Below are 17,858 nucleotides of genomic sequence, written 5' to 3'. Positions count from 1 at the left end.
TCCACTGTAAGCCAAAAATAAACCCTTTTCTCCCATGAGCTGATTTTGGTAGGTTCTTTATGCTAGCCATGAGAAGGTAACTACAACAGAAAATTTATTCCAAGAATTGGGGTCATACTTCCAGAAACCTGATTATGTGGCTTTGAGCTTTTTGGAACTGATTTGTAAGAGGAATGTGGAAGGATTGGAAAGGCCTAAGAGAACCTTTGTAGTGCTGAAAACAGAGTTTCATAGACCATTCTGATCAGAGGTGAACGTCTCTGGAAGGTTTGACTTATGAGGGGAAAAAAGCTTTGTCCAGACTGGGCTAGAAACAGTTTGTGTGAGAGGCTTCCTGCACCCAGCTCTAGATTCTATACCCAGTATACACACTAATACACACACACACACACAAAGTAAAGATAAAGAGCAACAATTGGATAGACAGGTGTACTAGTTTTTTTTTTTATTAGTTTTCTATTCTGCAAGTACAGGCAGTTTGGTAACATTATTAGGCTCATCCATGACCTACCCCCTCCCCATTGGCCCCTCCTTGTTGAGGTATATGGGTCGTGCATTGTGGAGTTAGCCCACAGTTATTGGTATGTACTAGTTTTTCATATGAGAAGACAGTATCATTAGGAATCATCTCTGTTTAACATGTCAATTAATATGATTAAAGTAGGTTTGAGAAATGAAGAAAATGCATAAAATTATAGAAAGTATAAATGGCATAAATAAGTGCTTGAGAATGTGTATACAAAGCATGTTAGAAAAGAGCATAGGGTAGACTTATCTTTACTAAATATTAGGCTGTTCTCTAATGCCTAACAAATATATCAGTATGTCAGTGCCATAGAATTAGACAAGTGAAAGATTCTAGAACTAGATTCTACCTAGATTCTAGAACTATAATATATCCAAATCTAATAAACCTTAATGGCAATTTATCTACTTGAGGAAAGAGTATAAATTCATTGTATTTTCACATATGGTTTATTATTTGAAAAATTACTTCCTAGCTTATAGCATATAAAAATAATTTCTAGATATTAAAGACTTATACAGGGAAAAAATAAGCAATAATATTCTCCAAGACACCCCTGAAAACTACATGTAAACCCCACAGCAAGGAAACCCCATCACCAAAATTGCACACTTTAAAGCTATTCTTGACCATTTAAAAATTAAAGCTTTTTTGTTGTAAAAGAAGCCATTTAAAATCCTAATAAACAAAGATCTATTGTTATAATATGGAGATAGAATTGATATCTATTTTTACCAAAGAACTCTTAGAAAAGGAGATAAAGGATTTGATTCATTTAAACAAAGTGGCCCAACAGTGTTATATAAAATTAAATATACATATTTTCCTTTATTCAGAAGCCCTCCTTTCCATGGGAAAAATATGATATAAAATATTATAGACATTAATTACATATGGTTTATGGAAACAAAAAATGAAATGAAATGAATGTTCATGGGTGAATAACTGAAAACTATGGTATATCCACGCTATGAATTATTATGTGGGTATTAAAAGACTGCATTAGTGTCAAATTGGAGGGACTTGGAGGGCTTTCTATAATGTATTGTTTAGAAAGAAAAATATGATGAAGACAGATGTGTATGTCTTCTTTCTGTAAAACAAGTCCTGGTCCCCAGACAGTGTATATGAGTGCAGTATGCTCTAAACAGGGTGAAAACTATGGTAGGGCATGCTGGGCTGTTAGCCAGTAATAAGGGGTGGGGAGGACTTGAAATGGATAGAAGGAGAGTCAAGTAAAAGAGGAAAAGAAAAAAATTCCAGCAGTGGTTCGTGTTAGCACATGTATGGATTGGTGCAAAACAATAAAAGCATGTACTGAAAGCATGCACAGAGCTCGTGAGAAGGTTTGTGGGAGCAAATTCTGCCGGCCATAAAACAGCTTTTGTTACTACAGAGAGGCAAGAGAAGCTGTTGAAATCCCAGGGCTGCTTTCCATCAGCCCTCAGCTGCAGGCAGTGCATGAGAGTTTCATCGGCCTTATTCAGCATACCTCTGCTTCTTTCCTCGTCCTGGCAGACGTGGGAAGGACTCATTTCTTTGGCCAGATTCTCAGTCTCAAATAACTGGTGTGGGTGCAGGATTCTCATAGAGAAGCATCTAAGTCCACAGCTAGAATATTTGCTGGGTTTGTGGGCATAGGTGAGTCCTAAGCAGTGAGTGACCTGGTCTCTGAGAACCCAGTAACAACCTAATGGGAACAAGTGCCCCACAGGCCACAGCATGTCCCAGACTCAAACGACATGTTCCTTCTTCTATATCTTTCCACCATGGAAACATGAGCATCTCTTACCCCTAGGAAGTACAGGTGGAACTTGACATCCTAAAAGGTGTCGTCTGCCCAAGACCTCAGCATCCCTGAGATAGTTTGGTCTCTCTCCCATCCTGTGTCCTGAGCCAGCCACCATTCTATATATGTACTACAGCTCACCCCCCAAAACATGCTGACAATGCTGGGGAGCAAGGGGTTCCTTTCTCAAAGGCGCCTCCTGAAGCACCTCTTCTTGTCCATACTCTGCATTGTCTTTTTTTTTGAAACTATTTAAATTTTATTTATTTATTTATTTGAAAGAGAGAGAGAATACGTACACCGGTGTCTCCAGCTACTGCAAACAAATTCCAGATGCATGTGCCCCCTTGTGCATCAGGCTTATGTGGGTCCTGGAGAATTGAACTGGGATCCTTTGGTTTTGCAGGCAAACATCTTAACCCCTAAGCCATCTCCCCAGCCCACATCGTCTTGTCTAATCCTGTAGGTTGGATACTCTTCCAGTCACATCCTCTGATGCACGAATGCGCGAGCCTGCTCATAGCTTTCCCTCGTTCCCCACGTGCCTGTGCCGGGAGCACTCTCAGAGCCCCATGCTTCATGTGTCACACGCGTGTGCCCTTGCTGCCCAGCATCATCACCGCCGCAGTGGATGGGGTTCCTCGGAAGCTGGGGGCCTGCCTCCTCACCTCTCTTCCTCTCTGTTTAAGTGTCTGAATTCCTGGCTCTCGCCACAGTATCTGCCCCATATCTCATTCACAGTACATGTCTGTTGCAGGAATGCATGGATGGACTATCTGTGCTTCCTGAAGTTTGAGGGTAAAAGCAGGAGAGGAAGGTGTGAGATGGTGTGGGCAGCACTCCCGGATCCCACTGTGGTGTGAGTCCCCACCGCCGCTCATCCTACGAAGTAGGGCAGCCATTCGCTGAACGAGGTTTCTGGGCTCATCAAATATTTACAATGTTGTTTTCAGTGTTTTGTGTATTAATTTTACATGGATTAACAGTTTTAAAAAAACATATGGTGGCTGTTTACTTCCTTTGTTCAGACGATGTCTGGGCAGTTGTGAATCACCAGGGAATCTTTTTTGAACTTGGTGCTTATTAAGTCATCATTCCTGAGATCCCAAACACTGGTGCCATTGAGTGGAAAGGGCAGCTCTTCATGCTCACTGTCTCCACACAGATCTTCACCGCGTTGCCGCCCTTCACTCTGGGAATCTTCGAGAGGTCTTGCACTCAGGAGAGCATGCTCAGGTTTCCACAGCTCTACAAAATCACCCAGAATGCCGAAGGCTTCAATACAAAGGTAATTGGTGTGATGGAACAGCTGTCATCTCTGGACGTACAGCCCCGCCTCTGTCCTGCATCCTAATCACGTACCTGTGTGACAGGGGACAGAGGACACTGGGAAACTGGGAAACTGTGACATGCCCTTGCACACAGTCTAAGTGAACACAGCCTAACAGTCCCCAGTACAGCTGTCCCTCTGTCCTTCAGCTTTAATCATCTACCTGTGAGACAAGTAATGCATCACAGAGGACTTTGAGAGGCTGTGGAACCATTCCATACCTCTGCACGTAGCGCCCTGTGACCGGTCTCTAAGACAACCCCTGGCCTTTCAGTTCCAGCCAGTTGCCTCCTTCTCTTTTCCACCTCATACCCTGATATTGGGAAGGCCACAGTGCCCCGGCAGCCATCCTTTAGCATCAGCAGGGGACTTTCATGCAGCCCAGTGTGAAAGCTGGTTTTTAAGTTGAAAGAAATTGTTTCTATGGTTAGTGAGTAAGACTGGCTGTATTCAAAGGCACAGATCAAGTCTCTCATGGGTTGTGTATATGTTACTTTGTTTTGTTTTGTTTTGTTTTGTTTTGTTTTTCCACACTGGAAAAGCAGAATAGAGAAGGCATCTAGGTTTAGCTTCAACATCCCTTATCTGAAATACTTGGTACCAAAAATGTTCCAGATTTTACAGGGTTTTTCCTTTTTTTTTTCTTTCTTTCTTTTTGTGGGGGTATATTTGCATATAAATATGTCTTGGAGATAGGATCTAAGTCTAGATACTCAACAGCTATTAAAAAATGTGTGAGGTTTGTGGTTTGAGCTTTGGGGTTTTCAGGTTAGGGGTGTTCAACCTGTGTCAGTTACCCTTAGAGGACTCAGACAAGAGCTGGGCTGGGTATGAAACCAACTAAACCATTTAGAGGGCTGAGAGGGCTGTCACACGCCCAGTAGCGGCAGAGAAGTTGGGTCCTGCTGCTTGAGGAGAAGCCATGCCCATCACCTGCAGAAGACAGGATGTGAGTGTGTCAGCATGGCCGTGGTGCCATGCGAGGGAGGGCACTCTGGCCACCTCTTCAAGCCATAACACTGTGAAGGACACTGCGGCCACCTCTGTGAGCCCTTTCTGAGCCCAACCTTGCTGATGGTTGTTCTTTATAACTGTTTTATTATTGGCAAGGTTACCGATTCTACTATTGGGAAATATGGCCTTTGTTTTCTGTATTCCTTACATAAGTTAAATCTATAGAACTTGAAAACAAGGCCTTTTGAGGTAGCAAGAAAATAGGAAATAGACTCATGTCAAAGGCTCAAACTTACTCATAGGCAAGTGAGAAACATGTTTTATCTTTGAGTTGTTTAGTTTTGAGAAGCTAGGAAATGGACGGGGCAAAAATGAACATTTAAGGGCCAGAGAGATGGCTTAGCAGTCCAGGTGCAGTTTGGGTTAGGGTTAAGATTTTAAGGAATAAAACAAAGGAGTAGGAATTTACAAGTAAAATGGGTTTTCATGCTTTCAAAAAGAACATAATTTGAGTCTCTTAATAATTTTGATCTACAATCCTGTTTCTAGGTGATAATAAATTGTGGGCTGTCTTAAGATGGAAAAAATTTGCCCATTGCAATTTGGCTTTCTGATGTGGACAGATTATGTGTCAAAGATTAGGTCTTTGTAGTAAAGTAATACTATCTGGAGTCAGCCAGCCATCTATTTATAAGAGAAAACAGTTTTTTTGGATTTGTGTAGTTTTTTTAATTCTGTACTAACGCAGCTCTCACGGAAGCCTGTTGCCCACTGCTGGGCTCCTTCCCGAGGCTGTATGTGATGCAAGTTGTACCTGGAGGTCACCTGTCCTGTGTGCCCTAACACCGTTGGTTTGTCTTCCTGCAGGTTTTCTGGGGCCACTGCATCAACGCCTTGGTCCACTCCCTCATCCTCTTCTGGTTTCCCATGAAAGCACTGGAGCACGGTAATGGCTTCCCAACGCCAACTGCCAGCAAAGGGCTTTGGGGCCCCTCTGTGGTCAGGGCGTTCACAGCTCACCTTTCCCCAACTCCACACCACATGCGACCATAAGATCACATTTGACAGGGAGCACACACCTAAAACCAAACAAAAGCTAGTTTCAGGTCTGTAGCATGTAAGTCTTATTAGTTCTGACTTTGAAAGCCCATTTTCTCTGTAGCTACTGCATAAATGCTAGGACTTCTCCACTCACTTTGCAACAACTATTAGAATCTTTGACCTTGACAAAAAGTGTTGTGCAGTCATAAAATAAGGATGCCTCTTGCCCATGAATCTGAAGTCCTCTATTAATTATTCACCTCCCATTTCCAAGCCTTCACATACTTTCATCCGATGGTGTAAGTGTGATCCTTCTTGCTTCCTGAGAATCTTCTTTCCTTAACATACACCTTAAGAAGTTAAGGTGTGTTTGAAGACTGGTTCCCTAGGGTGATTTTATTCCTTCTGCACCAGGTCCAGGAAGACGAGGGGCTACTGTGTCAGCCTATATTTGCTCACACTTCTTAATTCATCCAAAATGTGACCTCCACACCGAGACCTAGCTTGAGTCTCAGAAAACAAAAACATATCATGAGGATACGGCTCCTTTGTTCTCCTCAAATAGTCACCATCCCCCGGGAGACACTCCTACAAATGATGACCAGACAAGGCTCTTGATTGCCCTAAAAGCCAAAAAATATAAAGTTCCCAGGCATCTCTGTTTCTGTACCAGCATGCCCCATGTCTCATAGAGGAAGAACTCTGCCCACTTATGCTTCCTAACCTATTAAGTGCTCACAGAGAGAATGCACACATAGATGGTTTATTACTCCATGTGGCTTCCTCTGTCATTTTCCTCACAACTTCTTCTAAAAATCTTTTTATCTTTTTTTTTTTTTGCAGATCATATGATTCTATATTTTAGTGATCCTACAGAGTATACCAGAATACTCTTAGATTTAATAGATACTTTTAGTAAAGTTTCAGGATATAAAATTAATACACACACACACAAAGGAGGATGAGGGCAGGGGAGGGGATACAAGAGGATAACTTGATGGGACTCTGACCAATTTGCCATATGTGCATATATTAAAGTTCCCAACAAAATTAGAAACATGGTTTTCAATCTTTTTTTCATTAAGTAGAAACTTTGTATGGACACATCATTTGTTGGTACCATCATTATCTTCCTCTCTGTCCCCATTCCTCTGAGAGCCCTCCTCATTGGGGTTGCTGACTCACCATGAAGTTGTGTTCTATGAGAGTGAGAGCAACAATCAGTCATTGTGGGAGATAGCAATGCCTCTGGATATTCCCTCTCACCTTGTGCTCTTACAATCTTGCATGCCCTCTTCTGCAAAATTTCCTGTGCCATGGTGGGTGTATTTTACGTCAAGTTTCTGCTTCTAGACCTAATCTTCCAAAAGAACATTTTAGAAAAATGATTTTTTATAACTTTTTATCAAAACTCCCATATAGACTATATAATAATTATAATCCCCTCCCATTACTCTCCTCTTCTCCATCCCAAATCCCCTTTCACTGAATCCCTTTTCTTTCCAACTAATCTCTTTTATTTTTGTGTCATAATTTTTACTTCCTATTATTATACAGATATCTTATGTAGGCAGTGTCAACCACTGTGAGATCATGAATATCAAGGCCACTGTGTGTCTGGAAGACAGGCATTGTAAGCAGTCCTCACTACTTCGGCCCTTACATTCTTTCCACCAGCTCTTCTGTAGTGGTCCCTGAGCCTTGGAGGGTGTGATAGAGATGTCTCACTTAGTCCTGAACATTCCACTGTCACTTCCTCTCAGCACTTTGGCCATTTTTGAGTTATCCTAGTGGTCACTGCCATGTGAAAAGAAAAGCTCTAACCAAAAATGAGAGTAGCATTAATTTATGGACATAAGAGTTAGAGGGCTATTTTGGTGGTCCTAATATATCCACTTATTCAGACAACAGCAATTTCTCCCTTAGGACTTATGACCTTCTCAGCTATAGCTTTTGACTATGTTTTCAGTATTAGGCATGAATTTTCTCCCATGTAGCAGGCCTCAAATTCAGAGAGTAGCTGGTTTTCCCCAAAACAAATCATGCCACCATTGTACCAGTTGACACACTGCCTGGATGGCCAGCCATAAAACTTATAGGGTCTTCTGTGGGTTAAGACCATTAATGACTTTTCTCAAAATCATTTTCTTTTAACTCTTAAGTTTTATGATTCATCTTTACTCATACTCATGGTATATTTAGATTGGATTTTTTTTTTTGCGTTTGTGTATACTTGTGGATGCATGTGTGTCTAGAAAGTTATGGAGGGCAGAGGTTGAACTCAAGTTTACTGTTTGCTCCCTTTCCACCTTGTTTATTGAGACAGGGTCTCTCACTTGAACCAGAGGTCAGCCATATGGCTAGTCTCAACTTCCCAGCTTACCTTAAGGTTCCCCATCTCTGCCACCCAAGCATTGGCACCACAGGCAAGCTACCATGTCCACCCAGTATTTACCTGGGTGTTGGGTATTGGAACTCCAGTCCTCATGTTGGCATATGAAACACTTTATCTACTAAGCCATCTTCCCGTCTGTAAGTAAGGATTTCTTAAGAAGATTGTTGGGCTGCAGTTTTGTTTTGAAGTGGCCATCATAATGGCAGGATAGAATAGTGATGGGAGTGACAAGGCTGGAGCAGAAGAGAAATTGTCCCTCTGTCCTCTTGTTCCCATGCCCTGGCTTGTATTTATAGGCAGAGATGGCCTATCAACAAAAGAGTGCTTATGTATAGACCCCTTACCCTTCTGCGGTGATTTGATTCAGGTGTCCATCATAAGCATAGATGTTCTGAATGCTAGGTTCCTAGCTGATGGAGATTTGAGAATTAACGCCTCCTGGAGGCAATGTATTATTGGGGGTAACCTTATGGGTATTATAGCCAGCTTCCCCTTGCCAGTGTTTGGCACACTGTCCTGTTGCTATTGTCAACCTTATGTTGTCCAGGAAGTGATGTCCAACTTCTGCTCATGTCTTCATTTTCCCCTGCCATCATGGAGCTTCCCCTTCAGTCTGTAAGACAAAATAAACTCTTTTTCCCAAAAGCTGTTCTTGTTCAGGTGATTTCTGGCAGCAATGCGAACTTGATTGCAACAGTAAAGTTGGTACCAGGAGTGGGGTTGCTTCTAGACTCCTAATTATATGGCTTTGGCCTTTTGGAGCTGATTTTCAAGAGGAATGTGGAAGGATTTGAAACCTTGGCCTAAGAGATACCTTGAAGTGCTATAAGTACAGCTTGATAGAGTATCATTGTCAGAATTGAAAGACCTGAATGCAGTAGAACTATAGACTGTGAGGTTTGGCTTATGAAGGTGAGAAAAAGCTTTGTTTGGACTAGGCTAGACATAGTTTGTGTGAGAGGCTTGATGTTATGCCCCTGTCCTGGGAATCTGTGGCTTATGAGGGTGAGAAAAAGCTTCACTTGGCCTGGGCTAGAAGCAGTTTGTGTGAGAGGCTTGCTATTATGCCCCTATCCTGAGAATTTGTGCAGGGCTACATTGCGTAGAAATTGACTGGTGTGAGCAAAGGCATATGGCACAGAAATGAAATCTGTGGGCTGAAACTTCTGCCTGTTCAGTTGCAATTATATTAGATTACAACCTTTGAGATTGGCCAGCTGTCCTGCACTGGGGCAACAGGAAGAATGTAGACTCTTTTGAAGGGGACTGAGTGTTCAAGGAGTGTCCTGTTCTTCAAAGTCTGCTTTATTCCTCCCTGGATTAACAAATTTGTACTGCACCTGTTATTGTGGAGTATGAGAAATCCAGGAAAGAGAGTGTCATTGATTTTACAACACAGCCTTGTGTTTGGGATATTACCATGGGCAGTGTGAAGCAGGTTTGCTGGATGCCTACATGGACACCTGATGGGCCTGTGAGGATGGACCATGGGTTGCAGTGGAGATGCAGAGGAAATGCTGGGACTATGAAATAGCTGCTAAAGAGAGGTTCTGGCCCTGGATGAAGTTTTCTGTACTGTGAATAGCCTAGCTGGAGGGGCAGAATTGAAATTCTAGTGACTTGTTGCTAGTTAGAATTATCAAACTTGGAGACTTGTCACTAGTGTTGTTAGACTTGGAGTTACAAAGTTCGATGTTTGCCTTGGTCATTTTAAATCTTGTATTGGTTGAATATTTCTTTACTATACCCAGTGTCATCTTTTGCAGTGTGAATATTTATTCTGTGCCATCATGGGTTTGGGTGGTTGTATTATGGCTCAGTTAAAAGATTTTGGACTATGGGGATGTTTGAACATCATTGGGATTGATTAAAAACTATGGGGTCATAAGTATGGAGCCCTCATAAATGGGATTAGTGCCCTTGTAGAGGGAATGCCAGGGCTGGGGAGATGGCTTATCCATTGAAGGTGATTGCGTGCAAAGTCTGCCAGTCCAGGTTTGATCCACAACCCTCATATAATGCTAGACACAAAAAGCGACACATATGTCTGGCATTTGGATGCAATGGCAAGAGACCATGGTGTACCCCTGCATGCATACACACACGCACGCACGCACTCACGCACACACGCAAAATAAATAAACATAAAATAAAAATAAATGGGACCCTAGAGAACTCATTTGCACTTCCACCATATGAAGATGCAATAACAAGGTACCCCCTGTAAAAATAAAACGGACTCCCAGCACACAGAGAACCTGCTGGCACCTTGACCACAGGTGTCCCAGCCTCCAGAACCATGAGAAATAAGCTGTTTTGTTTTTCAGTCACCAGTGTGTAGTATTTTGTTACAGCATCCTGAATAGACACAAACACCTTCCCCCTCTTATTCACTCCTTGCATCACTACAAATCAAACAAGCTAGCATACCTTGAGCATTTCCTGTGGGCTAGGATGTAAAGTGATGCAGTATGAAGAGAGAATGGTCTGGAAAGGGAACAAGAAACGGAAAGCCATTCATCTGTACCCAAGGGGACTGCTTCTCATTGAAGGGCAGGAGGAAGAATCAGGTGGTAGAATTGTGTTATTGTGTGTAGATTGTGTCCTATAGGAAAACACAGGATTTGGCAAGAACATGGGTTGCCGGGTGTGGTTTTGCTTTCTTTTTTAAATGTGGAGGAAAGTCAGTGATGGATCCCCAAGAAGACTACAGTTTCAAGAGGAGAGGTCCAGAGCATGTGGACAAGTGAGCTGAGTCCATTAACTGTTCATGCATGTCGATTTAATGTCCTAAACACACATCTTTTTAAATTAATTAATTAATTTTTTATTAATGAGTTTTGTACTCAGTGAATACAGTCAAGTTGGCACCATTGTTAGGCTCGTCCATGTCCTACCCCCTTCTCCTGGCCCCTCCTTGTTGAGGTATATGGGTCTATGGGTCATGCATTTCGGAGTTAGCCCACAGTGATGGGTAGGAGAAATGTCTCTGCGTATCATGACCCAACATGTGGCTCCGACATTCTTTCCGCCCCCTCTTCCACAAAATTTCCCTGAGCCACGTTGGGTTCATTTTGGATCTGCTTCAGTGATGAGGTATTGGGAGCCTCTGTGTCTCTGCATATCTGGTTTGGTAGGAGTTGATTGTTCTCTGTGTTGATTTCCTTCACCTTTGTGCTGGTATCCAGTTCACACATCTGTTTTTATTATGCGCTTTTTTTTTAAACTTTTTCTGGAGTCACAGTCTTGCTGTACCCAGGCTGGCCTAGAATTAGCTATGTAGCCCAGGATGGCCACAAACTCATGATCCTTCTTCTGCCTCAGCTTCTCTGGGTCTGCTCTCATTGCTTGTCATTGCCATTTAGAAAAGTTCCCACTCATAGCAGCTCAAGAAACATAAAAACATAACACCAAGCAGAGGCCCCAGAGAGCACCTTCAGGCCTGCCTCTCTTCCTCCCCCAGTGCTTCCTAAAGCTGTCTCATCACTGCCTGAAAACACTTCCTGGAGGATCTCTGCTCACATCTCCCTGGATGCTGTGTGAAGCATATCCCAAAGTCAGGAAGATTTACTCTAAATTCCTGTCTTGACTGTGAGCAGTTAGAGGGTCAGTTATCTGTCAGCGTTGTGCATTATTGTCAAGGCAATAGGATTTGGTCAGTAAATATTCCTGTGAGAGTGTGGGCAGGCTGGACATTTCCTCCAGTGCTTCCAGAGCTTTCACTTCAGTTATTTTCACCTGCTTTTGGAGAGACTTTTCAAAGCAGTCTTACTGATGGAGTTGGTGATCATCTGTTTCAAGTTTTAAAATAAGATTTTATACTTAAGATTTCTCTCAATTCTCTCACCCTGAAGCTCCTGCCCATGGTCTACCTGCAGCACCTTACCCTATGATCTGAAAAGTGACATTAGATTAAGACAGCAGATGTCACCTTCTCAGACACAAAAATTCACTGAAACTTGGTGCCAGGCCACACTGGGGTTTTCCATTGGCATATCCAGATGGTGTAGTTGAGCAGTCCTCCTTGAAGTGGAATGCGGTTATTGGCTAAAACATGGAAAAATCAATTTTTATTTGAAAAGCTATTTGAGATTTTTCTTGATGAAATTTATGAGATAAGAGATGGGAAAGAGAATATACTTACCAGAAGAGTCTCTTAAAATCTTGATCATATTCCCCAGCACACACTGAAAGCCATCTCCGTTTTGTGTGTGTGTGTGTGTGTGTGTGTGTGTGTGTGTGTGTGTGTGTGTTCTTTCTTATTTGTTTGTTTTGAGGCAAGGCCTCACTCTAGCCCAGTCTGGCCTGGCTGCAAGCCTAGGCTGCCTGTGATCACACAGTGATCCTCCTACCTCAGCTTCCAAAGTACTAGGATTATATGCATAAGCCAACATGCTTGGCTATCCCTTTACTCTTAAGAAAATATACTTTTCTTACTATGTAGATAGCTAAGTGAAGTCAGTTGTATATATCTTTAATAAATGTATTGCTACTATAAGATCAGGTGTGATTTAAATACTAATGAAATAATAGTGCCTGTGTATAAAATCAAACTTAGGATGCCTCTTTGCATAGCACTGTTCAATCATATTAACTTAAAGTATTTATGACCTATCCTCGTTACTATAAACTTGGGTGGTGTGTATCCTATAAATCCTTATGGTTTGCATTGTTTCAACATTAAACTGAATCTAGGTGAGACTACCAGTGTTCTGTAAGGTTGCAGTGTCTTCAATTACTGGAATGTATTCTGCTTCCAGAGAACGTGGTAACAGACTGGACAGAGGCATAGGTGTGAATGACGTGTATGAGTCAGGACTCCCCAGTTTCACTCTTCTAACATTAGCTGGAAGTTAGGGAGAAGACATTAGCCTAAGACAGGGTTATTTCTCACCTATCCCATGTAGGAGTGCACTGATCACGGCCATACTAAATGCATTGTACATTTGAAACTTGTTGAAGATGCACACCCTGCCTTGACCACGCCTTGGTTTGAGATCTCCGATTAAGGCTCTGGCTCGCTCTTCATCCACTCTCCCTCCAGCCTCCTGATGGAAGCCATCTTGGAGTTCCTCTGTGTGACAAGCTAGGGCTCTTATTTTCAGGTAGAGGGGAATCTTAAGCTCTCAGAAGTCTTCATGGCTCTAGCCAATCAACAGACAAGGGAAGAAAAGAACAAAGAACACGTCGCCTTTGGCAGTACTGGATGTAGAGCTTACAGCCCTGCTCATGCTAGGCAAGCACTCTGCATGAAACCCAAAGATACACAAGATGGCTGACCTCATGGAACTTTCCAAGGAGACAGGCCATGCCTGGGCTTCTGGGTGGAGGGTGGTGGCTCAGGATACAAAAGATTGAGGGAGGAAGTGCATAGCCAGCAAGGTCATCTTGCTAGGCAGGTGATAGCCACCTTGGGTAGGCCAAATGTCAAATCACCGCCCCCTTCATCCTAAGGCCAGATCTTTCCTAGATGCATAGGGAGATGGATATCAGATAGAAAAGCTTTTGCTGCATCTGTTTTACACATATATATTTCTTTTAACAAAGGGATAGCTTTTCAAAACCATTCCTGTATCTAGAAAGTATTCAGTTCCTCTGAATAATGAGCATGAAATATGCCACAGAAAGATATTTAGGGCCAGGTGTTTTGTTCTCCCATATATGAATCTCTGACTGTCTTCTCTCGTAACAGTGACATCCACATCATACAAGTCATACCATACAAGCCTAGTCAATGCTATCCTGAGGGTACAAACCCTGCACTCGTCTTTAGCTTCCAGACTGGAAAGGGAGGGGTCAGAAGGGCTGCTGGTTTTTGAAGAGATTCATCAGTTTTGCTCACATCTGATTGACACAAAGTTGGCATGGGTCCCACTCCGATGCAAGGGACTGGGTAATGCCACCTTTCTTTGTGCCCAGGAATAAGAAACTTGTACATAGCCTTACTGATGTTTGGCATCAGCAATCAGTTTTGCATTTCTCTCGTTTTGCTTCTTTCTTCAAATCTATTTTTAGTCAACAAAAGTGAAAGGAGAGATTGAAACTTGAATTCCACATCCTTAACTTCATCCAGCTGACATGGCAGCAGGGAGGGGAAAAAAAATCTAGCAGAAGGCTTATATAACCAGGAACTTAACCCAGCTCTGGTTATGAATGTAATTATAATCGCTAACACTTGTATAAACCCTCCTTTTCAGAGAGCACTTTCCAACATTTCATACCACTCTCTACAAAGACGGGGGGGGGGGAGTCAATGTTCTCTTTATGGGTATGCAGTATTGGAAGCAGAAATAAGAGTATTAATGGACGTTCAGCCACGTCAGCAGGTTAGATTCTGAAAGTTAATTTGCAAATGAGTTAGCTGAACCTTGGACTACATCTTGCCCCTTGATATAACTCTAGAAGTAGCTAGTTGGTATTGTATCTCCTCGAAGCCTCTGAGGTCTTAAGAGTCCAGAGAATTAGAAGGGCCGGTTCAGTCTGGAATCCATGCTGCTCTGAAATTGTGCTGCTAGAAGTTCTCGAAGCAAAAGGGTAAAAGAAGGAAACAGGAATTTGGCATCTGCTCTTTGACCAAAATGTCTTGGCAAAAGCTTTAATGACAAGGGAATAGCATCCGCCCTCCCGAATCCTCCCTCCTCCTTTCTATGGGAGCAAAATGCCTGCGGTTGTCAGTTCAGCTATTGCCTGATTCCTACTCCATCAGAATACACATATAAGTCCTCCCATCTGGCTTCATGATTAGTAAACCCTAGTTTTTTGACCATATAGTACCATGCTATAACATTCTGCCTTTTGTCAGAGCCATCTCCCAGTACATGCTGTGGTTTTGCCACAACATGGGTAATGATGGAATGTTTTTAATGAGCATTTAGTTGCCATGGCATCTTTATAAAAATGTCATTAGCAGAGACATTTATCGTACCAATAACTGTGGGCTAACTCCACAATGCACGACCCATATACCATATACTACCATATACAAGAAGGGGCCAATGGGGAGGGGGTAGGTCATGGATGAGCCTAATAATGGTACCAAACTGCCTGTACTTGCAGAATAGAAAACTAATAAAAAAAAAAAAGAGAGAGAGAGAGAGAATTGCAGACCACCACACACACACAAAAAAATGTCATTAGCCAAACCCTTTGGAATATTCTGAAAGAAGTTCCATGATTATTCTGTCCATTTAGAAAAATGAAACATAACTTTTCTTACAGATTGCAGCTTTTCCACAACTATTTTCAAAGAAATTTTGCATGCATCATTTTTGGGGGATATTACTGCTAATGTGGAGGGTGTGTCCTCATTGCTCACAATAGTCTCCTTTAGTGACGATGGTTCCAGACTTCATTTGTCTAATATACTTTACTCTGGTCCCTAGTTCCAGCTAGCAAATTGAAAATAATTTTAAGTCTGGAAGAACAAGCTCAGTAGCTGCCTTTGAGTCAGAGCATCCTGAAGCCACACAACGTTCTGATGTCTAGAATGTTCTGCTGCAGGACAGCTCTTAGGTATGGCCTGAGCACCATCATGGCACTGTGTTTTATGTCAGATATAGTCACCGATTATTCTAAATGTGACTCAGTGTTGTATCAACCCACACATGGGGAATTTAGTTTTTCACTTTGCTCTTAGAAACCATCCCTTGGGCTTTAGGGACAGATAAAGAATGTTCTTCTCTCCCAGGTCAGTCCTCATCCACCTACAGGTAGACCTGATCCAGGAGTTGCAAAAACTCTGATTTCAGCCAAGTTCAGGGAAAAGCCAGCTATTCTGAAGCAGTGGGCAGGGAAGTTCTTCTTACTTTCCCCCTGGCTCTTTGCAGTCTTTGTGTGCTAATGATGGGGTTCTGTTAGTAATAGTCCAGCTCCTACTGGTAGAAAGGGAAAAGCACAGGTAGGTGAGGTATAGAGAAGATCTTTCTCACAGGGACCTAAGATAAGAATCTTGTGTATTGTAACCAGCCCCCAAACCTCCACAGTAGGCCGACCCCATCTTATCGGCTCGCCTTTCAGCCCTGAACCCACTTCCCGTCTCTGCAAAGCTAGCTACCAATTCTGCCCGAAACTCCTTTTACTCTCTTACTTCCCCACATCCTTAAATATTTATCTTTCCTCCTGCATTGCTTTCTCCCGAAGATTGTTCCCCCTCACTCACTCTGGTATTCAAACACATGAGGCTATGGTGAACATTTTTATTCAAACCACATTAGCTTTACCTCCATTTCATAATGCTCACTTGAGATTTTTTTTTTTAAAGATATTGACTAAAGCAATCATAGCAAAATGTCAAGATGCTTTCCTGTGAGTTATGGTAGAATCAAAACACTGCTAAGGCAAAGCAAAGTGGGAGAAAAAAATATTTATATTACCAGGGTAAACCAGACCTGGCTTTTCCACCCAGCTGGGTGGTAACCAGCACAGCTTTGAGTATGCACCTGTCTCACAAGGACATCTTGCTCTTTGAGGAAGAAGGAGCTGATTGGCAGGGTTGGTTTTTTTTTGTTTTGTTTTGTTTTGTTTTTAACACAAACTAGTGGCTAGAGGTATCTGTGAAATGGTTGAGATACAATCATCCATTCCATGGGCATTGTTGTTGCGGTTTTATTTAGATTTATTTATTCCTTTCTTTCTTTCTTTTGTTCCTTCTTTCTTTCTTTCTTTTCTGGTTTAGTGAGACACTATGTGGCCCTGACTAAATGGCTTGCTTATCTGAAGGACACTCACTTAAGAGTCTCTGGACAAGTCCCCAAATCTTACATTTGTGTGGGAGTTTCACCTCCAAGAGAATAAATTATTTTCAGATGTCATTAGTGTTGACTGGGGAAGGAGTTACCCTTTCCTAAACCACAAAGTAAAATGAGGTGTTGAGTTTATCTCACCAAAATGATGAGCTTAAATATCAGGTCTGTCCTGTCCTCACTGGAAATTTAATGCTCAGAGTACTCAAATGTAATTTTTTAAAATTCTGCTGGAATTCAGCAGAATTCACTCAGGACTTTTCAACATTAATGCCACAGGAAACTAGTCAGTATGGTGGGAAACTGCCTTTGAGTTCTCCCTGTCTAGTTTTTGTTCATGCCAGATTGTCAGTGTTCAGTATGACAGTCTTCGGGGTCCCTCTGTGGATATGGTCTCCACAAAGCAGCAGCCAGCTCCACAGTAGTGACACTGCCCTGTGAGGCCTACCAACTTTGTGGTTGTCTCATTTTGTGCTGCTCTACAGCCACGCTCTGTGTCACTGTGGCCAGGTGGCAGCAAATGACACCATATTTTCTCCTTTATCTCACCTGAAGAGTGCATTTATTTAGCCAATAGAACTTTTCAGTGAAGGTGGAGATGACTTGCAAATCTGACATCTCATACAATAGCCACAATTCACATACAACTATTAGAGATTTAAAATGTGGCCAGTATGTGACTGAGGAACCAAATGTATAGGGCAGCTCTATTGTAATAGAATTATATCTTGATACATACCATATAACTCACCACTGCAAGTATTCAGTTCATGTTTGAGGGGATAGCTCTGTTGATAAGGTGCTTTCCTTACAAGCATGAGGACCTAAGTTCATGTCCCAGAAGCCATGTAAAAATGCTAGGCATGGTGGTGTGCACTTGGAATCTCAGAGCCAAAGAAGCAGAGATTAGCAAGGACTCACTGGCAAGCCCAGTCTAGCCTAATTGGCAAGCTTCAGGCCAATGAGAAAACTTGCCTTAAAAAAAAAAGAAGGGGGGAGGGAGGACATTACCATGGGATAATGTTTACAATCATGGAAGTTGTTAATAAAAAATAATAATAAATTTACAAAAAAATAAAACA

At 42.2% G+C, this 17,858-nt stretch overlaps 1 protein-coding gene across 6 annotated transcripts in view; it reads left to right on the top strand.

The window, feature by feature from the left end:
* The window catches only part of Atp8a2 (ATPase phospholipid transporting 8A2), a 651,823-nt gene that overhangs the window by 497,831 nt on the left and 136,134 nt on the right, over positions 1–17,858 (top strand). For all 6 annotated transcript variants that reach the window (XM_045153898.1, XM_045153899.1, XM_004670531.2 and 3 more), the window contains 2 exons: positions 3,481–3,603; positions 5,467–5,545. In XM_045153898.1, the coding sequence (XP_045009833.1) occupies positions 3,481–3,603; positions 5,467–5,545 (202 nt within the window). The remainder of the gene's footprint in view (positions 1–3,480; positions 3,604–5,466; positions 5,546–17,858) is intronic.

Source organism: Jaculus jaculus, chromosome 7 (genome assembly GCF_020740685.1).
Source record: "Jaculus jaculus isolate mJacJac1 chromosome 7, mJacJac1.mat.Y.cur, whole genome shotgun sequence".
NCBI classification, from domain to species: domain Eukaryota; kingdom Metazoa; phylum Chordata; class Mammalia; order Rodentia; family Dipodidae; genus Jaculus; species Jaculus jaculus.
Note: the sequence above shows the minus strand (reverse complement) of the source record. Positions and strands in the feature narration are given on the sequence as shown.